Genomic DNA, 23,699 nt, shown 5'->3' on the forward strand with positions numbered 1-23,699 from the left:
AATCTTTCTTACCCTGTGCATAAGTTCAATTTTCATATATTTCATTTCTAGAAGTTCTATTTAGTTCTTTTAAAAATCTGCTAGTTCATGTTTTTATATTTGCTTACTTTTGGGTCATATTTTCAATTTTTATTTCTTTAAATATTGTAAATATTTTTATTTTTAGCATCAGATAATTCCAGTACATGTAGTAATTGCAGGTTTGAATCTGCTGTCTATTGCTTCTGCTGGTTCCCCCTCATGGTGACTTGTTTCTTTGTGTTTTGTGATTTTTTATTGTGATCTCATGTACCTTGGAAATTTATCTGTGAGAATTTTTAAAAGCCTAGGTTGAGAACTCCTCCTCCAGAGAGAATTTGTGTTTGCTTCTGCAAGATAAAATGAATTCTAGGCTTGATGTTTTTCAGACCACACAGTTAATATGAATTTGGGCAACAAACCGAAGAAAAGGCCGGCTTGTGGTTTCAAATTCTCATTTTTTTGCTCTCTTCCAACTACTAATAAGATCAAAACAGACAAGTTTTCTTGCTGTCCTCCTCTGTGGGAGTTTTTCCTAATATTCTCTTACACTAATGATTATGTACTTTTTCAGGGTTCCCAGCTTTATGTGAGGGATCCTATCATATTCTCTATCTTGACTAGTCCCTAGGAACACACACAACTATGAAAACTGAAGATCAGTGCTAAAAGGATTCAGTATACACCTCCCAGAGAGAAAGCCAGTTTCAGAGTTAGGTTTTCTCTCTGGATTAATTAATTCACTTAACGCATATTTGAACAGTCACTGTTGTATGTGCTTGGGACACACTAGTGAACAAAATAGACAAAGATCCTTGTCCTCATGGAGTTTATAGTCTAGCAGGAGGGAGGAAAACAAAATAAAGAAGTTATATACTGTGTTACAAAGTAATTAAAAAACAAAAGACCAGGTGGGGGGTACAGGTGTAATATTAAATAAGGTGTAAGGTGTCAGGGTAGGCCTCCTTTAGGGCAAGGACCTAAAGGAGGTGAGGAGTGAACCAGTGTGGTACCTAGAAAAGTGATCCAGGCAGAGGGGAAAGCTGGTGCAAAGATGCTGAGGCAGGAACATGCTGGGTGAGTTCAAGGAACTGCAAGGAGGCTGATATGATTAGAGTGGGGTGAGCAAGGCGAAGAGGGTGGGGGAGGTGGTCAGAGAGGAAACAGGGTCAGATCACAAAGGGCTGCGGGAGCTACTGTAAGGGCTCTGGCTTTAATATGGAGTGAGACAGGAGCCAAAGAAGGGTTTTAGGTAGAAAAGAGACATGATTTGACTTACATTTAAAAAGGATCCCTCAGGCTGGTGAGTTGACTGGCATTTACTCTAAGTGAAATGGAGATTCCTACTTTCACTTATTTTTTGACCTCTGAAGATTCCCTGCTATCTCTTAAGTCAGGACACAGTTTTCTTTGTTGTCAGTGGGGAGGCTGTTTGGGGTATCTAGTCTACCACATTGCTGGAGATAGAAGGCACCCTACCAGTTTTCTAAACATAGCACAAAGCTGTTGTCAAAAGAATGGGATAAAAACTAGAGATCATTGAAAAAAAATGAAATTAATGTACAGTATGGCAAAGCAGAAATAAAAAAGGGTTAGAAATCATTACTTAAGAATTGTTAAGGCAAGAACTAACCAGATTCAGACCTGACAAATACTACTGCAATATATTCCATACGGATTCACACTTTTTAAACCATAAATAATTAGAATAAAATACAATGACAAGTAAGAAAGCCCAATCTTTTCAAGGGAGGGGGTGTCTCTGTACAGAGTGGGGCAACTAGAGCTTGTACCCTGAATTTTGCTTCCCAAGATTCTCGTAAAACTCCCATGGTACTTGCCCCCTCTGGGTACCTCCCCACACCTAACTATACCTTGCATTTATGAAGTGCTAATACCCATTTATTGAATTGCATCTTTATACCCTAAATATATGTCGTTTTAGACCACTCACTGAACATTTAAAATGTTTATAAATAAAGAGTCCATCTAACATATCAGTAAAGAAAACCATATCTCATAGTATATAATTTTTTTTAAGTTAAAAACAATGTGCACTATGACACTTAAAAAAACAGGAATGAAAGTAAATTTTAACAATAGTTGTCTCTGAATGGTGGGATTAGTGGGTTATTTTATTTTACTGTTTGTGCTAAATTTTTCTCCAATAAATGTTCTATTTGTTATATATATACACCATATATATGGTAATCTATAAACCGCAGAGCAGTTAGAGACAAATTTCCTTACTATTAATTGCAGCACACTTAGTTAAGATATATGATAGTGTGTTGAAACTTCTATGAAAGAATAACAAAGAATCACAAAACTAAAATAATAAACCATCAGATTAAGAAAAAATATATGTATCAAATATTATATTAAATACATACACACATGCATATGCAGGCTCATCTTCATTTGCAAGAAAAAAAAAATTTAAGACCTCCCAAATTAGGCGAACAGAGAATATAAAAATATATTGATGGGACTTCCCTGGTGGTGCAGTGGTTAAGAATCCGCCTGCCAATGCAGGGGACATGGGTTCAATCCCTGGTCTGGGAAGCTCCCACATGCCGCGGAGCAACTAAGTCCGTGTGCCACAACTACTGAGCCTGCGCTCTAGAGCCTGCAAGCCACAACTACTGAGCCCGTGTGCCACAACTACTGAAGCCTGCGTGCCTAGGGCCCACGCTCTGCAACAAAAGAAGCCACCACAATGAGAAGCTCACACGCCGCAACCAAGAGTACTCCCCGCTCGCCGCAACTAGAGAAAGCCCACGCAGCAAGGAAGACCCAACACAGCCAAAAGTAAATAGATAAACTTATTTATTTCTTAAAAAAAGGATCACTTAAAAAAAAAAAGACATTGACATCAAAGGAAATAAAATAAACCAAAAAAAAAAAGTTTTATCCTTGTCAAAGAAACAAGAATGAAAGAAATATTGAGGTATACCATTTCAGATAAATTAGCCAACAAGAAAAAGGTCATGGACTTCCCTGGTGGCGCAGTGCTTAAGAATCCGCCTGCCAATGCAGGGGACTCGGGTTCGATCCCTGGTCCGGGAAGATCTCACATGCCATGAAGCAACCAAGTCCGTGCACAACAACTACTGAGCCTGCGCTCTAGAGCCCACAAGCCACAGCTACCGAGCCCACGCACCACAACTACTGAAGCCCGCGTGCCCTAGAGCCCACGCGCTGCAACTACTGAGCCCAAGTGCTGCAACTACTGAAGCCTGCGCGCCTAGAGCCCGTGCTCCACAACAAGAGAAGCCACTGCAATGAGAAACCCGGGCACCGCAACGAAGAGCAGCCCCCGCTCGCTGCAACTAGAGAAAGCCCGCACGGCAACAAAGACCCAACACAGCCAAAAACTTTTTTAATTTTTTAAATAAAAAGAAAATGGTCACAGCACATAATGCTGGTGAGCTTATTGTGAAATGGTACAAATGGTAACAATAAATATTGGTCCAAGCTTTGAGGAAAACAATCTGACAATATGTATCAAGAGGCATAAAAATGCTCAAATCATTTTACCCGGTAGTCCTATTCCAGAGACGGGGGTGGGGGAGGGGGAAGCTGGGGCAAAGTGAGAGAAGCATAGACATATATACACTACCAAGTGTTAAATGGATGGCTAGTGGGAAGCAGCCGCATAGCACAGGAAGATCAGCTCAGTGCTTTGCAACGACCTAGAGGGGTGGGATAGGGAGAGTGGGAGGGAAGCTCAAGGGGGAGGGGATATGGGGATATATGTATGCATATGGCTGATTCACTTTATTGTACAACAGAAACTAACACAGCATTGTGAAGCAATTATACTCCAATAAAGATGTATAAAAAAAGAAAAGAAAATAGTTTTTAAAAGGGAATATACTTTAAGCATGTGCATTAAGCCAGCATACAAAGAGACTAACAAAGAGCATTCTAGGCAGAGGGAGTACTCATAGAAACATGAATAAGAATAAACAAAAATTAGCAATGCCCAAATGCCCAACAGTGGCGAGATTTTACAAGGAGGCGGTGATTTTATAGAGAGGCCATCATTTTATAGGAAAGTATCAATAGTCAAGAGCTTGTTCTTTGGCAGCAGACAGGTAATCAAAGATGAATAAGATAGGAACTCTGCCCCCAACGGTCTACAGTTTATTCCTTTATCAACTGTGTGAGTTTTGAGTCAGTTGCTTCACCACCCTATGTCTCAGTTTTCTCACCTGTAAAATCAACTATATAAACCATTTATGAGGGGAGATCTGAACACTAACTAGACGACAGGGGATACTATGGAACTGCTCATTTGTTAGTTTGGTGATGTTACTGTGTTCTTTTTTTAAGTCCTTATCTTTTAGTGACAACTACTAAAATATTTTTGAAAAAAGTTCAATAACATTTGTTCTGTAGTTTTTGTACTTTTCTCATGACACGGTTGTAGTTTGTGTACTACTCTCTCTCTCCCTCTCTCTCTCTCCCTCTCTCTCTCTCTCTCTCACACACACACACACACACACACACACACACACACACACACACACACACACACACACACACGTGTTTCTGCCCAGCAGGATTGTATTTCAAAGACACAGGCAATTATTCCTCACCTGCTGTCTTCTGCAGACCTCGGCACAATGCCTTGCATGTGGAGGGTACTCAAATATTTGTTGAATTTTTAAAAAAGAAAAGAAAAGAAACAAAAAGGAGCCATGCATATTCCAATGATGAGAAGAAAACCCTGAAGCAAGGATTATGTTTAATATGAGTTTTTCTCCCTGAGGTCCAAAAACAAAGTGCCTGGGCATGAAGAGCAGGGTACAAAGCTGCCATCCTGGCTAGTGAGGGGCACCGTCCTTGGGGAAGAAAGTGCAGATACCCCTGGCCAGGCTGGGTCCCTCTGACACACTCCCAGCACAACTGTAGCTAACTGACTATGTGTGCTGTCACCTACACGGTGTCTGTCTCCGCGGCCACACCGCGGGCAACACCGCGGGCCCCACCCTGGGTATGGTCACGTGGCAGGACTCCTAAGCGGTTGACAGCCTGAAGAAGAAACCTCAGCACCCACCAGAGGAGGAGCAGCACAGACCACCGAGAGGGTCAGTACCATCCTGGTGCCCAAGTCAGGAACACCAACTAGAGACTGGTCAGCCAGAGCTCCTGGAGCAGGTATGGGGCTGGGCTGGGACTACAGCCCTGCCTGCTCGTCTGAGGAGCTGAGAAGGGAATGGGGACTGGGCCAGGGACCACCTGCAACAGAAAGAAGGGAGCAGAACCGGGACTGGGAGGGCGACTGGAAGGGAGAGTAACTGGGAAGCAGCTGCTGCCTGCTGTGTAGCCTGGGGCTTGGCTGGCCTAGGCCTGGTGCTTCCTCTGTGTGGTAGGATGTGGGAGACCACAGGAATGCAGGGAATGCCAGTGCATCACTGTAGAAAACTGAATTCCTGAGCACGTCGTCGGGAAGGCTTACTCAGACTAGGCAGCTATGGAATGAATATCCATCAAGTCGCGGGTGGGGTAGGGGCGCCTGGAGGAGAGAGGGGCTCCCTCTGCCAGCCGTAGAGGAGGGGCAGGAAGAGCTACAAAGAGGAGCTAACATCTGATTGCCTCTGGAAAAACTAGTCAGCATGGAAACGGAAAGAAAAACAAAAACACATTGAAAGCTCACGATGGTCTAGGTACTAGTTAGGCACTTACGTTTCCTTCCCAAAGCAAGACCACACAAAGGCCTGGAGATGCGAAAATCTTACAAGTGTGTCTGATTTCCTTTCCCCTCTTAACAAGGCCCGCTAAAGCTGCCAGAGGCCCTGGGCTGGATTCTGCAGAGGCTAGGATTCTGTCTATTCCTATTCCCTTGTTAACATGGAAAACTCATTAAAGATGAATTTTTACTTCTAGGAATTTATCCCAGAGCAGTGATCAGAGATGGATGTCAAGATAGACCCACAAAGCTCAAAATCAGGAAACCAAATGGACAATCACTAGAGTTAGATTGGCTAAAATATTATGTAGTCATCAAGAGGCGTGTTGTCAAAGATTGGTTAATGGCATGCAAAGAGCTACACCCCATATTAAGTGGGAAAAAAATCAGGTTACAAATTGATATGATCCCAACTTTATGGGAAAAAAGTATAATACATTTTTTAAAAGATTGAAAAGAAATCTAATGTTCAAAGAGTCTCTGTGGTGGAATTATGGGTGATAACGTTCTTTATTCCTATTGTCTGTTTTCCACAATGAATGTTTTAGTTTTTTTAAATTAGATAACAATACACACACACAAATGTTATTTAAATGCACCCACCCAATTGAAAACAGGCCCAGTGGGGTAGGCTCACCTTCGGCAGGATGGGGGTAGGGCAGGTGTTGTCAAACAGGACTGAGTTGAAGATTCCATACTCGCCCTCACTGAGTTGGTACAGGATGGTCTTGGGGGCGGAGCCGTTTTCCTCTGCAGGGAGGGGAGGGGGCGGGGCAGCACAAGCAGCACATGAGGGGTTGGAACTGTGGCAGGCTCAGCAAGGGGACAAGCTACTGAAGCAAGAGGGCTGCCCCTTCCTCAGCTATGAGGTTGCCAGCCTCCTCCTGTGAGAGGAGGTTCACTACTGTGTTGGAAACACCTTGCAGCTGAGCAACCCTGCCCAGGACACACTCCCCGACTGCATCTGAGCCCCTCAATGCCCCAGCAAAGGCAGAAGAGCAGCCCACCCGAACTCAAGACCCCAAGAGGTTAAGCCACCTGCTCAGAGGCACACGATGGGGCAGCGCATGAGCTGGAATGAGAAGCCAGGTCTCCCGGCTGGACTAGAAAGTATAATCCCCCAGATGTGTAAAGGAGGCCAGAATTCCATCCGTACACACACACACACAGAAGACCTTCCACCTGGAGCCCACCACCCCTCTCCGAGGAAGAGCACACTGACCTCAGGCTCTCGTGCCTGGGGGTCCCAGAGCAGAGAAAAAAGCCCCAAGATCAGAGTCAGACCTCTCACTCAAGAGGCTGCTGGGACGACTGATCTATCTGGAAGGTCAGGGAAGAGCGCTGATGTTGGCAGTGTGGACAGAGAAGCCTTGAGTCAGCCCAGCCTGGACTTGAATCCTGGCACTGCCCCTTATCAGCTGTGTGACCTTGGGCTAGTGACTCAACCTCTCCATGCCTACATTCTGTCGTCTATAAAGTGGGCTTAGACAAATATAAGTTGTCATTAATTACTTTCAATATGTTGTGAGAAGCAGTAGGGTGAGTAAGAGCCTGTACTTTGGAGAGAAGACAAACAAGGGGTGAAATGCAGGCTTTACCACTTACTAGCAATTAAGCAATTCACTTGTATTCTCTCTGGTTCTCAATTTCTTCATTTGTACAATAGGGTTAATAAAGCATCTATTCTCCCTAAGGTTGCTTTGATCTCAATCTTCATAAAATATAAACATGCATAGGAAAAAAAAGATGCTAAAGAGTGTCTTGGGGTGAGAATACTTGATTGTAAACTTCCCTAGAGCAAGGACCCATTTTCCAGCTTCCCCCACCCCTTAAAAACAGACCCGGCTCAGCCAGCCACTGTCCCTGGCTTTAGGGAAGAATGGGGCTCCGCTGCCCACCTGGTACCTACCCTCCCTGCCAGGCTGTTCCAGAAGAACCTCCTTCTTGGCGATGATGCTGACTGCCAAGGTGAAGGCCGAGGTCACATAGTAGCGCCCCAGCTTGGCAAGGATGTCCACACCACAGCCCTCCGGGAAGTACAGGTCCAAGGCTGAGTTGACCACAGAAGAAATCTGAGAGGATGGGGGACAATTACATGTTTGAAATGTGGGGTTTATGCTGAAGACTTGCTGCAGCTCCAAGTCTATTTCTTGAAAGCTTCTTTGATTTCAGGTTACCCCAGCTGGTAACCACGGACAGCTGGACAAGAAGGTAGGCAGAGACAGAGTTGGGTCAAGACCTTCACACTTGTGTAAATCACCCTTCAATGACCCTACAATGGGAAAAGACACTCTTAATCTAAGACTTGGTACTCAGATTCCAGAAGCCCTGACGTGGATTTTTCTTTCCTAAATAACCAATATGCTAAATAACACATTTTTTAAATAGAAACTACAGAGAAGGAAAAAGAAGGTCAACGTCACCCCTAATTCTATTACCCAGATTAACCTAATCAGTGTTAACTGTTTGGAGTAGCTCCTTTAGTTCCTTTTTTATACAAACCTAAAAACCTGATTTTTTTATTATAAACATGTTAGGGCTATAAGTATATATGTTTTTATAAACTGTTTCACTCAATAAACTGAATGACCTCCCCATGTGTGTAAATGTTTTCACCATAAGAATATACCATAATTTAACCAATCCATGAGTGCTATAGGGACCAAGGAAGTCCACTGGACTTCTGTTATGAAGAATGCTGCAATGCTCATCTTTGAAGCTAATTCTTAGTGTCCATCACGTATTATTTTCTTAAATTCAGTTCCAAGATGTGAATATTCCAGGACCAGGCACTTACTAAGAAAAAGCGACCCCTAGTGGTTAAAGTTGAGATTGCAATGACACGTTTTTCCTGATTTCACCTTCCAGATGGGAAGGAGACAGACGGACTAGGAGTGGACAGAAGGTTGGCTTTTCCTTCCCCTGCCCACTTGACTTCTCATCAGTCCGCCGGAGGGTGAATAGGGCACACCCAGACCCTCAGAAAGCCTTATGACTTATGCAAATATGGCCTGGTTAAGCCTCAAATAGGTGCATGGACGGAGTCAGGCAGAGCTGGGTGCGCAGCCAGCTCTTCCATGGACTCAGGAAGTGAAGTTAACGTCTGCGAGCCTCAGTTTGCTCAGCTGTAACACAGGGTTAATAATAAAATAATCCAGGTAAAGCACTAAGCACAGCACGTAGCACATGGGACCCACTCACAGTGAGCTTCCTGGGATCATTATAACCCTCCCTGCCCCATCCCCACCCCCACCCAGCCCAGTGTGACACTTGCGATCCCAGGGTTACCTCTTCGAATCTCACTTTGGCCCCCTCCACTCCAGGGAAGCCGCCGCCAAGGTCCAGGATGTGCATCCTGTGGCCCAGCTCAGCACCCATTTCAAACACAAGCCGGGCGTCTGCGATAGACCGAGCGTAGGCCTGAGGGTCAGGACAGCCACTGCCAATGTGAAAACTGGGAAGGGAGGAAGAGCCTCGGCTTACACACAGGGGCCCAAGTACCACCACCTCAGTCCCAGCCAGGAGCAACTTGGCCGAGCACACTGGATGCTGTGCCCATTTTCCAGATGTAGTGACTGTGGGCATAACAGGTTAAATGGGCTGCCAAGGGCCATGTGGCAAGTGAGGAGTGGACAGGAGACTAGATCCAAGGTCCCTTGGCACTTGGCGCCCCCCCCATCCCTCCATGCTGCCCCTGGGTCTGAGCCTTCTGGGGTGAGGGCTAGGGCCCCAGATTCAGCCAGATCTGATGTACATCTCACTCAGCAGTCTGACAAGCTGTGCTTCAGTTTCCCCATCTATAAAGTGGGGATAAGATCCCACAGTTATGGGACAGTGTCCATGAAGCATTTAGCAGAGTGTCTGGCCATCCTAAGTCCAAAAAAAGGAAAGCTATATTGTTAGGTCATAGTTCTTGCTTCTTCCATATCCCCTACCAGAAAAGAGGCACAGCCAAGGTGTGCCAGGATGACCTTTGGCCTCAGGCTGGGAAAACTCCTGCAAAGCCAGGTCCCTCCTGGAACCTCCTGGGACAGGACCTTCTGCAGACTGTGGGGTTGGGGCAGTGGGACACTCCAAAACTTCTTTCCAAAGGGAGGAAGCTCTCAAATGGCAGAATTCTAGGCCCAGGGACAGGCCCTCCTTGGAGACCCTGAGGGAGGTCTCACACAGAGTTGATTAAGTCCTGGGAAAACAGGCAGTGGGCAGTGGGCGTGGGTGGCGATGGCGGGGCTTCTGGGCACTCACCTCACACCCACCACCTCTACGTGGTTCCTCTTGGCATCTTCAAGCAGTTGTCTGCACGATTTCAGCGACACTCCGAACTTGAGGCTCAGGCGGCTCCGGGAGTGGGAGTCATCGGTGGCAATGCACAGAACCATCCTGAGGAGACACGCGGCACCTCTGCAGGGGGCGCCATGCCTCACTCCCCCACCCCACCCCCGACCAAGCCTTCTCTAAGTCAAGAGGCGTGAACCCTCATGGCTCAGAGCTACCCAACCCCACAAGCCCCTGGACCCCTTCCTCTCCCTGCACAGCCAGTCAGCCTCTGAGTCCTGTCCAATCCATTCCCTAAATGTCCCTGGGCCCTTCCCTGGGGCCCCTGCCCTGGTCCCAACCTCACCAGTTCTCCTCTGGGCAGCCCCACTTCTCCGAATCAGCCTTAACACCAGCCAGGCTTTTCCAACTTCTCTTGTATCGGGGGGACCATTTTTTAAACACAGTCTTATTGAGAACCCCGATATCCCCAATATGTAAAACAGACAAAATGGAAGCTGCTTTGGGTGAACTAGAGTGGCCCGCCACCTGGCTCCCCAGGGTGTCCAGTGACCAGGTGAGAGGCACAGCCTGAGCAAGATGTCCAGCCCTGACCCCTCCCAAAGCCCACGTGCACTGGGGTCCCTGCCCCGTGACAAGCATCATTCACTTCTCCTTCCCCCCTTGCACATGGTATGTTCCAGCCACATCAAATTTCTGCTTATCCCTCAAATGCCCCATGCTGCTTCTGGCCTCCATGCGTTTGCTCACGCAGTTCACTCTGACACCCTGTTTATGCCCTCCCCAGATGCTGGTCACCCCTCAAGGCCCTCCTTAAATGCCACCTCCTCTGTGAAACCACCACCCCCTCTTGCTTCCTCTGCCGTGACTTTGACCTCCGTAGTACCGTGGGCTTTGCTCTGCCTGGCCTGTAATCCATCATTTCTACCTCTGTCCTACTCAGGCTCTGCATCCTGGGTCCAGTCCAGGAGTGCCTGCCCCAACCTCCTGTGACTCTGGCCGGGTCCAAGGCAGGGTCCTCAGCCCCGGCCCCATTCCTCCCACTCCCTCTGCCCTCACACGCAGCCCAGCCTCCCACATGAGTGCTTCTCAGCTTACTTGGCACTGGGGTGGCTTTTTACCACCTTTGCCAGCTCCATCTCGTTGTCAAAGCTCAGCAGCCGGACGCCATGCTTGGCAGCATACTTGATGTGTGCAATTTGCTTACAGGGGTTGGCGTAGATGATCTTACTGGCGGGGACACCAATATGCTGGACCAACTCCATCTCTGCCTGTGGGATCCCAAAGGTGGTGGTGAGGAAGCACCAGAGCCTGCTGGGCCCACGGAGGCCAAGGAAGCACAGATGAGGGGCAAAGTCATAACTGTGCCTGGGGAGGTCCATAAAAAGTGGGCCTCACTTTTAGACAACAGGTATACAAAAGTCAGTACGCACGCTGGTTCACCACTGACAGGCAGGGCTGCCATGTACAGCTGTGTGGGTGGTTTACTGCACAATCCTAGGGAGGGAGGGGTCCTGTTCAGAGAATACATGGTAGATTTGTATGTTTATTATGACTTCCTAACAGTAAAGCATCTTGCCCTAACAAAATCAGTACATTTATTTACAACAATTAAGTGTCTTAAGGAAGGGATACATTTTCTAATTCACACAAAGGCACTCTACAGATTCATGGTAGCCCTGAAAACAGGTTTCTGACACATTTTCCTGGCAGATTTAAATGTTTAGAGACTATCACTTGATGTATTAGAAAGTTCACCAGACCAATAGTCTTTTTGACACAGGACATCCAACATCCAGACACCTGCTCTGTGCATGGCATGGTGCTGGGCGGCTCCAGCAAGGCCCTCCCCACAGGGCCTCCTCTTCCTCACCTTTCCAGAACGGTGCTCCACCTGACTGCTGCATTAATGATCCAGACGATGATGATGATGGCGAAAGCAACCGTGCTCACAGAGCGCCTACCACAAGCAGGCACTGAATGAGAGGCTTCACATCAGGTGTTGGCAAACTTTTTCCATGAAGGGCCAGAGAGTAAATACTTTAGGCTTTGTGGGCCGTATAGTTTCTGTACAACTACTCAAATGTCTTTGTGGCACCAAAGCAGCCACAGGTAATGCATAAGTGAATGAGCATGGCTGTGGTCCAATAAAACTCTACAAGCCCCACCATCCATTGTTTGCCAACCCTTGCTTTACTTATTTATGTGTGTATGTATGTATTTTTATTTATTTGGCCTCGCCGCGCACCTTGCGGGATCTTAGCTCCCCGACCAGGGATCAAACCTGTGCCCCCTGCAGTGGAAGCACAGGGTCCTAGCCACTGGACCGCCAGGGAAGTCTCCAACCCTTGCTTTAGGCTCACTCTTTTATTTACTCCTTACAATATGCCACCAGATGGTATTAGCTCCATTCTATAGAGAAGGAAACATGCTCAGAGAGGCTATGGAGCAAGTAGGAGGCAGAACCAACTTTCAAATTCAAGCCTGACCCTCCATGATTAAGAAGGTGGCAGTTTGGAAGCACGGTAGGAGACACAGGGCCATCTTCAGCCATCCCAAGTTTGTAACAAGACTGCAATTTTAACGTAGCAACTTTTCAGCACGAGGTATTTATGTGCATTATCGCATGCAATGCCTATAACTATCCTATGAAATATTTATCGGCCACATTTTACAGAGGACAAATTGAGTTCAAAGAAACCCACTTGCCTTGGTGACACAGCCAGTGAGTAGCAGAGGGAGACACAAAGGTCCACCTCCAGAGCTGGAACTGCTGTCATCACAGCTTGCTTCCAAAGACCCCACGTCTGAGCAGTTATGAAAATGTGGTTTCACTCCCTGCTTCACCCAAGAGGTGAGAGGAAGCAGCAATGGTAACACTTTGGGGACCTGTGGTTTAGCTTTCATTAAAATTATTTAAATAATAACCATTGTCATTCATTAAAGGATTACTGTATGCCAGCCATTGCATTAAATATTTTATAGACATTCTCATTTCATCGCCATATTAATCTTATGAGGCAGGAAACAGAGGCTCAGAGAGGCCTTAAGTGACTTGTCCAAAGTCACACGGCTTACAAGTGGCACTGCTATAATTCTAACCCAGGACCGTCCGACGTTAGCACACCAGCTCTTAACCACAGCACTTCAGTGGAGAAGACACCTTGATGTTGAATTGGCAAGTGTATCTCGAGCATCTACTGAGTTGCCAGGCTTTGAGACAGGTGCTGATGAAAACAAGTGGTGAGTAAAGCAGACAGGGTCTCTGACCCTGTGGAGGTTTCAGGCAGATGGGAAAGAAGGGGAGGAATGAATGAACACTGAATAATAATAGGATTACAAATGGATAAGAGCCATGGAGAAAAAGTACGGGATACTAGAGAATGTGGGATGGGGAAACCTGGATGTGAGGGGGTGACGGACAGTTTTCTGAAGGTCAGAAATTTAAGCTGAGGAGGAGGTGTGGAGAAAACGGAACCCTCCTACACTTTTGGTGGGAATGTAAATTGGTGCAGCCACTACGGAAAACAGTATGGAGGTTCCTTAACAAACTGGAAATAGAGTCACCATATGATCTAGCAATCTCACTCCTGGGCATATATCTGGAAAGGACAAAAGCTCTAATTTGAAAAGATACATGTACCCCAATGTTCATAGCAGCACCATTACAATAGCCAAGACATGGAAGCAACCTAAGTGTCTATCAACAGATGAATGGATAAAGAAGATGTGGTGTATATATATATATATATATATACAAACACACACACACAATGGAATATTACTCAGCCATAAAAATGAAATTCTTTCATTTGCAGCAATGTGAATGGACCTAGAGATTATCATACTAAGTGAAATAAGTCAGAGAAAGACAAATACCATATGATATCACTTATATGTAGAATCTAAAATATGATACAAATGAGTTTATTTACAAAACAGAAACAGACTCACAGAGGTAGAAAACAAACTTATGGCTTCCAAAGGGGAAGGAAGGGAGGGAGGAATAAACTGGGAGGATGGGATTGACAGATGCATACTTCTGCATATAAAACAGGTAAACAACAAGGATTTACTGTATAGCACAGGGAACTATATTCAGTATCTTATAATAAACTATAATAGAAAAGAATTGAAAAAAGAATATAATATATACATATATAACTGAACCACTTTGCTGTACACCTGAAGCTAACACAGTACTGTAAATCAACTATACTTCAACTTAAAAAAAAAAAAAGAAATTTAAGCTGAGCCCCATAGGAGGCCTGGGCCAGGCTGAAAGGGAAGGAAAGAATGTTTCTGGTAGGAGAAGTGGCCTGTGCAGAGGTTCTGAGGCAAGAATGTACTCAGCCTGAGGGAGGAACAGAGAACGCTGGGGTGGCCTGGGCAGGGTGCCCACGGTGGGGGACGATGAGCTTGGAGGGATGCAGGCAGAGCCAACAGGGAGACCAAGAAGGCTGATGTGATTTATATCTGACCCTGCCAGTGGTGGGAAACAGTTTGAGGGGTCTCAAGAGGGAAAAGGACATGATCAGATGGGCATTTTGAATGCAAGGTCTAAATGCATGTCACTCTGGCTACCGTGTGAAAATGGACCAAGGAAGGGCCTAGGAGAATTCTGGGAGACAGTCACAACCTCCCTGGGAAACAGGACAGGCTGCAGAGAAAGGGGGGTGGTGACATCTGTAGGCATGGCTGGCAAGCTTGGTGAGGGACTGCACATGGGGATGTGGGGTTAGATGTCTGGGGGGGACTCCTCGCCCAGCAGACCCAGGGGCCCTCTCGAGGGGAAGATCATGAGTGCATTTGAACACACTGGGTTCCAGGCATCGTGTAGCAACAAGTCAGCACCTGGATACACAGGGTCTGGGCTGGAGATCAAAACAGGGGAGGTGGTGGCATATTAGGGGTATTTGAAGCCATGGGAGGAGATGAAATCCCCTACGAAGACAGAGAGTTTATAAGAGAAGAGAGCCTGAGCCAGAATCCAGAGGAGCTCTCCCAGCTAGAGAGCAGGAAGAGCCGGTACAGGACCGAGGGGAGGAGAGAGCGTCCCCAGAAGAGGCAGAACAACGCAGAGGTTCTTATGCCATTCCTGTCAAAGCAAACCCTGTCTTGCAATTCACATCTGTGCAGAAGGAGACCTCTCCACTGTCAGAGGCACCCCAGGAGGGTGGAGCAGGCTCCCAGCAGCGTCCACTTTCACTGGATATGTTTCTAAAGTCCTTAAAACCAAGAGCACGTGTTGTTGAGTACAAGCATACCTCATTTTATTTCGCCTCACTCTCTTGTGCTTTGCAGATATCGCGATGTTTACAAATTGAAGGTTTGTGGCAACCCTGCATCAAGCAAGTCTATTGGCACCATTTTTCCAGCAGTGTTTGCTCACTTCATGTCTCTGTGTCACATTTTGGTAATTCTTGTGATATTTCAGATGTTTTCAGTGTTAGTATTTGTTTCGGTGATCTGTGATCAGTGATGTTTGATGTTACTATTGTCGTTGTTTTGGGGTGCCACGAACCACGCCCATATGCCCGTACCGTGAACTTAATGGATAAATGTCTGTTCTGACTGCTCCACCCCTCAGCCACTCCCCATCTCCCTCCCGCTCTTTGGGCCTCCCTATTCCCTGACATACAACAACCCAACCATATCGAAATTAGGCCAGTTAATAACCCTACAATGACCTCTAGGTATTCAAGTGAAAGGAAGAGTCTTCTCTTAAGAAACTGCCACCCCACACTTCAGCAACCACCGCCCTGAGCAGTTGGCAGCCATCAACATGGAGGCAAGACCCTCCACCAGCAAAATGATTACGACTCGCTGATGGCTCAGATGATGGTCAGCATTTTTTAGCAAGAAAATATTTTTTACTTAAGGTATGTACATTTTACTTCAAGTATTTTTTTAGACATAATGCTATTGCACACTTAATAGACTACAGTATAGTGTAAGCATAACTTTTATATGCGCCGGGAAACCAACAAAATTGTGTGACTCACTTTATTGTGATCTTCACTTTACTGTAGTGGTCTGGAACCCAACCCATAATATCCTAGGCTAGGCCTGTGTTTTTAAAAAGAATGTGTTTCAGGGCTTCCCTGGTGGTGCAGTGGTTGAGAGTCCGCCTGCCGATGCAGGGGACACGGGTTCGTGCCCCGGTCTGGGAAGATCCCACATCCCACGGAGCGGCTGGGCCCGTGAGACACAGCCACTGAGACTGCACGTCCAGAGCCTGTGCTCCACCACGGGAGAGGCCACAACAGTGAGAGGCCCGTGTACCGCAAAAAAAAAAAAAAAAAAGAATGTGTTTCAATGGATGCAACTAGAGATTATCATACCAAGTGAAGTAAGAAAGAGAAAGACAAATGCCATATGATAATCACTTACATGTGGAATCTAAAATATGACACAAATGAACCTATCTATGAAACAGAAATAGAATCAGGGACATAGAGAATAGACTGGTGGTTGCCAAGGGGGAGGGGGAGGAGAGGGATGGACTGGGAGTTTGGGATTAGCAGATGGAAACTGGCATATGTAGAATGGATAAACAAGGTCCTGCTGTATAGCACAGGAACTCTATTCAGTATCCTGTGATAAATCATAATGGAAAAGAATATGAAGAAGAATATATATATGTATAACTGAGTCACTTTGCTGTTCAACAGTAATTAACACAAAATTGTAATTCAACTATACTTCAATAAAAAATAAATTAAAAAAATAAATTTAGGGTTTCCCTGGTGGCGCAGTGGTTAAGAATCCGCCTGCCAATGCAGGGGACACGGGTTCAAGCCCTGGTCTGGGAAGATCCCACATGCTGCAGAGCAACTAAGCCCGTGCGCCACAACTACTGAAGCCTGCGCGCCTAGAGCCCGTGCTCCACAACAAGAGAAGCCACCACAATGAGAAGCCCGCACACCGCAACGAAGAGTAGCCCCCGCTCTCTGCAACTGGAGAAAGCCCGTACGCAGCAACAAAGATCCAACGCAGCCAAAAATAAAATAAATAAAAATTAAAAAAAAAAATTAAAAAATACTAAAAAAAAAAAGAATGTTTCAAATGAGGAGTCGCTACTCAATGGGTATAAAGTGTCAGTTCTGCAATAGGAATCAGTTCTAGAGATGTGCTGTACAACATGTTGCCTATACTTAACAATTCCTTATTAAACACTTAAAAATTTGTGAGGGTAGATCTCACTTTAAGTGTTCCCACCACACACACACACACACAGACACACACAGACACACACACTTTTTCATGGTGAGATCAAAAGCTAGGAGAACCAGGAGTGTCCCCTACAAGGTCTAAAAGCATCAACATGGACACATCTCCAAAACCTGCTGAGCTTAAAGCTACTGTAAGGGACTTCCCTGGTGGCGCAGTGGTTAAGAATCCACCTGCCAATACAAGGGACATGGGTTCGAGCCCTGGTCTGGGAAGATCCCACATGCCGTGGAGCAACTAAGCCCATGCAGTGCATCACAACTACTGAGCGTGCGCTCTACAGCCCACGTGCCACAACTACTGAAGCCTGTGCTCCTAGAGCTCGTGCTCCGCAACAAGAGAAGCCACCCCAAGGAGAAGCCCGCGCACTGCAACAAAGAGTAGCCCCACTCGCCACAACTAGAGAAAGCCCACGTGCAGCAATGAATACCAAACGCAGCCAATAAATAAATAAATAAATTTATTTTAAAAAATAAAAATAAAGCTATGTGGCACAACACCTACCACATGAACAGCTTATATTTTGTTACAAAATCACAAGATATTTTGTATGTTTCCTATGGATCATATTTGTAAGTATTTTTCAAATACCATGTGGCCACCGAACTCAGAATGTTGATTATCTCTGGAGACATAAAGCTGACGTTCTACTTTTTTTTTGCAGATGAATCAACGTATTATTTGAATAATTCAAAATGAATGTCTAGTGCTCACTGGATCCTGGAGATTGCTGGGGACGTTGGCAAGAGGAGATTCCTTGGAATGATGAGTGGAGGTCGGGAAGCAGTGGCTTAAGGACTGGGTGCTAAGGGAAAGAGACAAGTGACTGCAGACAGGCAAGTGTAGACAACTCAGTTTGGCCACGAAGGGGGAGCGAGGGATTGGGCTGGGGGACGATGTGGTGTCCAGAGAAGGCATTTTAAGATGGGAGGATGCTGAGGGAGACAGCCAGAGAGGGCAAGGGATGGGGTAGGAGAGGTGACATAAGGTCGTTGGGAAGGTGGGTGGGTGGACCAGAGCCCCGTGTAAGGCGTGGCTGGTGCTCTTGACCCTGGAGCCTGTCTGATGCATATCTGTACACCGAGTCCCAGCTCATGCCTGACCCTAGGTTAGTGGCCGCCAAAGCATGGTGCTGTACAGCGTGGCCACCAGCTCCAACCAACCAGAAGAGGGCAGCCTTGGCCTTCCAAGAAAAGCTGTGCCACCTCTCAGGAAATGCACCCAAGGGCCACATGATCCCACCTACCGGGTGGGGTCTCAGCTCTGCCATCCCCTCCCCAGGGATCTTGGCAAAGACAGCAGTGATAAAGTCAGAGACCCCTTGCCATACTCAAGCGGCCCCTTCCCAGGGCATCCCTCAAACCTCTGTGCCTCCTTGCCTCATACACTAACTGCTTCCTCATGGGGCTGTTGTCAAAATCACGGTGATAATAATTACCTCACAGCGTTGTTTCAAGAGTCAAATGAGATCATGTACAGAAAACGCTTGGCGAAGCACATGACACAACAGGAGCCCTCAGCAAACGTCCGCCCCCCCGACTTCAAGCCCTACACGCCACAACTCTGCCCTTTGGAGGCCAGTCCTGAGGCTTGAGGGCCAGCACAGGGCCCCACCTCTGGGTTTCTGGAAGCAGAGGACTCTAGTCAGTGAGGTTGGGTCCTGTTCTTCACCCCTAGGCCAAGGGTTATGGAAAAGGGTCCCCTTCCTCCTCGGTCAGAGCAGAGACCCGGCATGCTGCAGGGGGCAATCTTGGCTCTGCTACCAGCAAGCTGTGTGAAGCTGACCCCCAGTTCCTCAACTGCAAAATGGCAATCTCTTCTCCTAGGCACTCCACGGGGCTTTATGTGGGGCATGCATGAAACCAGGTGTGCAGAACAAGAGCTGATGCAAAGGGGCTTCACGGGTGACATGAGGGAGACTCACCTACAAATAAGGACACTAACATGCGTCTCTGATAAAGGTGAACCTGCTCGTTCCAACCGTCCACCATGGTGTGCACCTCTCTCCCACCTGGAATCCCTCCAGCCTCCTACCCAGATGAGCTCTCCTCCTGTCTCCTCCAGATCCCTTTCTAGAATCCTCCGCACAACACCCAGCTATATTGCTGACCAGGGTTTAAAAGGGATTCCCCCTCAAAACAATCATACTAAACATTTTTAAATAACTGTAATAACAATATCACAAACCAATGCCCACAGGCTTGCTCCCACCTCAGGACCTTTGCACTTGCTGGTCCCTCTGCCTGGAATGCTCTTCCCCTGGTTATCCACCTGGCCTGGATCCTTTGCTTCCTTCAGATCTCTGTTCAAATTTCAGTGACGCTTTCCCTGGCCAAACCATCTAAAAGTACAATCCTCTTTCCCGACATCCATGTCTCTTCTCTACTTCCCTTTCCCTCTTTAATTTTCTCCACAGCATTTACCATCTAAAATACCATAGACTTTCATTGTTTCACTTGTTTGTTCTTTAGAAAGCAAGCTCCACGAAGGGACTTCTTTTGTTTTGTTCACTTGCTAAATCCCCACCTAGAAAAGTACTTGACCCCCCAGTAGGTGCTCAATAAATGTTGCTGAATGAATAACTATGTCCAAAGCTGTACTCTGAGGAACCTTTATAGCTAAAAGACTTATCAAGTAAGAACAGAATGGAAATAGATGAGCCGTGCATTCAACTCAAGGACAACAGAGTCTGTTTTACTCAACACTGTATTGCCAGCCCTACCTAGAACAGTGTCTAGCACACTGTCTAGTGTCTGCAGGAGTTCAATGAATAGAGAATGACAGTAATAAACAAATCTAAAGAGAGCAGGAGGGAATTAAGACAACAGCATTAATCAAATCAGAAAGGCAGCAGAACTGGCAACAACAAAATTCTATAAGGATTAGTTAAGAAAATGTACAGTCACACGTTATTAATATTATAAAAGAAAAAAATAAAACCAATGATAAAATGGTGTTTTTGTTTTGTTTTAATTAGAAGAATATCACATATAGCTCTATGCCAAGAAGTTTGAAAATCTCCATTAAAAAGGTGACCCACCTACCCAGGGTCACACGTGGTTCCAATGTGGAACTTCAAGGCTGGCAAATTCCACCCTCATCCCTTACACCCCTTGCATGTGGTGGCCCTTCCCAGAGGGCAGGGGCCAATTACAGGTCACTCCTGCTTCCCCAGGTCCACCCACAGCAGCTGCAGCCGGGCCATGTGGGTGTTCAGTAGGCAGTGAGGGTCAGTGTGCAGGTGGGGGGCAGGGGCTCACCTTGTTGGCACAGCTGAAGCCCAGTCCTAGCTCGGCCAGGACCTTCAGCACACCTGGGCTGTTGTTGCACTTGACAGCGTAAAAGGGTCGGACTCGCGGCAGGCACTTCAGAAAGCAGAAGTGCTTTCGCACTACAGCTCCCAGGTCGGCCACAAAGAAGGCAGCGACCTCTTCCTGCACAACAAGAAGGGTGAATATGAGACCCCACCCAGCTTCCTCCTAGTGCGTGCCATTCACGGTCCTCCCAAGTACCCTGCTCTAAAATTCTCTGGGGATCCCCAAGCCTACAGGACATTCGAGGCTCTGTGATCCAGCTCCAGTCCCTTCCCTCACTTCAGCTCAAACTCCAGCTCTATCCTAGATCATTTTCCACCTCCCAGCCTTTATTCCCACCATGTCCTCCATACAGAATATCCTTCCCCCACATGTATCTGGCAAGTTCCTAATCCACCTTCAAGTTCCAGCTGAAATGCCACCTTCCCCCAAACCAATAAGGCAACTCCGCCTTTAATGCTCCCACTGCGTTTTGCACATGCTTCCAAAGTATCAGAACTCTGTGTATATAGACAACTGTTTTCTCCAGAAAAAAAGATAAATTCCTTGAAGACCCACAGCCTACAGCCACTGCCTTTCGCATTTAGGTGTTCAAAGAAGACTTGAAGTAGTCCCACTGCTACTGCAACCCATGCCTGAGGACAGCTGTTTACTGAGGGTTGAACACATATGAGGCCATTGGTGAGACCACATTAATTAAACCTTTTCTGGGACTCAGTTTCCCTTTTATGCAACACTTTTTTACTGATGCCCCCCTGGTGTCTGACCAAGCATACCTATGCAAGTATGCTAAGTATGCTTGGGCCTGCAAAAGAACCCCTTAAGCAATTACAAGCCCATTCAATCAATGCTAAGCAGGAGTTTCTACAAAATGCAGAGGGGGCCATGGAGAAGAAAAGTACAAAATCTGCCTGGGGCAGTCAGGAAAAGGTGACACGGATGAGTAATAAGTAATGAGCAGAAATAGGTAAGAGGCAAGAGAGGCTGGGAGAAGGGAAGCGGGAACAGCCTGGGCAAAGGAGTGATAATGGAGCCCATGGAATCTTCGGGAAATACGAGCAGAGTAGTTCAGCTCTGATGGGGCATAATACACACCGTGGGAAAAGCCAGGAAGGGGGCTGTGAAGGCAGAGGGGCCTGGACCCTGTAGGGAGGGGGAAACTGCCGAAGAGTTCTGATTTTGAGCAGGGCTGTGATAGAGTTGGAAGGGGTGGGATGAGGCAGGGAAAAGGTTAGGAGAGTTTTAGAGAGATGAGGCCTAAACTACACGGTGAGGTCCCAGAAGAACGTACTGAAGGGTAATTCAAGGAGGCTGCATTCACAGAGTTTGGGGGTGCCCAGGTGTGGGAGGGGCAGTGAGGACTCCCAGGTTTCTGACCTAGAGGCCTGTGTAGATGATGGTAGTGTTGTTCATGAAGGCAGGGAACACAGGAGGGGCAGGTATGGGAGCAAGGACCAGGAATTTGGAGAAAAAATGAGACGTCTCTCACAAACAGAAAGGAATGAATACCAAATAAGTGAAAGAATCAGATGTGGGCCCTAGGAGGCAGCTGAGCCTGCTGGGAGAACAGAAGACCCATCCCCACTCCCAGGCCCTCACCGTGGTGGCCTGTGAGGTGCCCAGAGTGAGCTGCTCCAGCAGGTCTCGGGTGCTGAAGCCCTCCTCCACCATCACGAAGTCCGCTTCACTCAGGCAGCCAGCCATGCCGAGGAGGAGCCGATGGGCTGGATGGAGCTGCCGCTGCCTCCGGCGCCTTAGAAAGTATGCAACACACTGCTGGAGGAGAGTGAGGGGGCCGCTGGGGGGCTGGTGTCAGCTGCACCCCTCACCTCCCCAGGCCAGGGCGCCCACTCCTGTCACACCCTGCCCCCAGCACAAGCCTGGGGAGCTTAGGTTCACTGGGAGGAGTGAAGGAGAAGGACGATCAGGAATCCTGGACTGGGACAAGGCATTATCTGCCTAGATGTCACTGCCTCTCCGAGCCTCAGTTTCCCCATCTGTAAAATGGATGCATTGTTTTGGAGACCCTTTCCAGTTCTGAAATTAGGGTTTGGGTTTAAAGGGAAAGAATGAGAGAGAAAGAGCAGGAAAGCCGAGTGGGGAAGTTTCCAGGTGACCCCCCCCCATCCTGACCACGCCCACCTGAAGTGGCTGCAGGTGGTCCCACCAAGGAGTCTCAGCCTGAGAGCTGAGGTTCGAGTCCGCTCTCTGCTGCGTGACCCTGGGTACGCCCCGTCCCCTCTCGGAGCCTCAGTTTAACCGTTTGTAAAGAGGGGCCGGGCTGGTCCTGACGTGCTAGGACGGTAAGCGTGCGTGGGGGCTCCACGTGGTGGGTGATGGCCGAGGGCTCCCGGGCAAGAACTGAAGGCTGAGGTTCTGTCCGGGTGAGCCCTCCTGAGTGCAGGGCCGAGGTGCCGCCCCCCCAAACCCCCTTACCAAGCCCCGTGCTCCTTCGCGGGGCCAGAGTCAGGCACGCTGCTAGGGGGGGTCGCCGGTGACCTCGAAACTTGTGCAGCACCCCGAGGAGGAGTGGCAGCTGCGGAGCCGAGGCCCCTGCTGAGAGGAGACAAGAGGGGCCAGGGAGCAGGTCAGCACTGGAGCCCAGAACTACCGCTCCCGAGGCTCCCCAAGCCTCTCCCCCGCACTCGCCTTAAAACGCATTTACACGGCTTCGACCCATAGGTCCCCCCAGCGAGTGAAACGGCACCTCCGCGCCTCCGCTCGCTAGCTTCCTCCGGCTTGGGCCCCGCGGCCTACCGCCCTCCCGCCCGGCAGCCACCGACGCCACGCCCCGCCTTTCGCCCGGCGCTCACTTATATAAGCCCCCCCAGACCCCGCCCCTGGCGCTCAGGCCCCTCCTCCGCTCGGCCCCCCCTCCGTAGCCCTGGCAACTGGGTGCCACCATCCCATTGGTCGATTCCGACATAAAGCATTCAACCCTGCTAGCCGGCTCCGCAAACGTGATCCTCAGTCCTACAGAGACGCCTCTGCCGCTACCCTACGCTGGGAAATCTCAACTGCAGGCCTGCTAGCTCAGAACCCCGAGCGTCTACGCGGTGGGACGCTTAGCTCCTGGATATTAGATCTTGGAGAATGGGCAGGAAGCCAGGAGGTTTTTTATTTGCTCTGGGAAGCCTTTTCTGTGACTACCTCAGCTCGAC

The 23,699-nt window shown here is 47.8% G+C and overlaps 1 protein-coding gene across 14 annotated transcripts in view; it reads right to left on the bottom strand.

Moving 5' to 3' along the window:
- Positions 1-23,333, bottom strand: part of AZIN2 (antizyme inhibitor 2) — a 37,040-nt gene extending 13,707 nt beyond the window's left edge. For 2 of the 14 annotated variants that reach the window (XM_073792435.1, XM_019938174.3), the window contains exons 1-8: positions 23,188-23,333; positions 22,138-23,094; positions 20,485-20,658; positions 11,090-11,262; positions 9,962-10,117; positions 9,005-9,170; positions 7,626-7,788; positions 6,354-6,466 (exon numbers count right to left, since the gene is read on the bottom strand). In XM_073792435.1, coding sequence (XP_073648536.1) covers positions 6,354-6,466; positions 7,626-7,788; positions 9,005-9,170; positions 9,962-10,117; positions 11,090-11,262; positions 20,485-20,658; positions 22,138-22,242 — 1,050 coding nt within the window. In that variant the 5' untranslated portion in view covers positions 22,243-23,094; positions 23,188-23,333. Of the gene's footprint in view, positions 1-6,353; positions 6,467-7,625; positions 7,789-9,004; positions 9,171-9,961; positions 10,118-11,089; positions 11,303-20,484; positions 20,659-22,137; positions 23,095-23,187 lie in introns of those variants that run through there. The other 12 variants (XM_033838506.2, XM_019938172.3, XM_019938176.3 and 9 more) reach the window with 12 other exon arrangements.
- Between the last annotated feature and the right edge of the window lie 366 nt (positions 23,334-23,699).

This window comes from Tursiops truncatus, chromosome 1, assembly GCF_011762595.2.
Source record: "Tursiops truncatus isolate mTurTru1 chromosome 1, mTurTru1.mat.Y, whole genome shotgun sequence".
NCBI lineage: Eukaryota > Metazoa > Chordata > Mammalia > Artiodactyla > Delphinidae > Tursiops > Tursiops truncatus.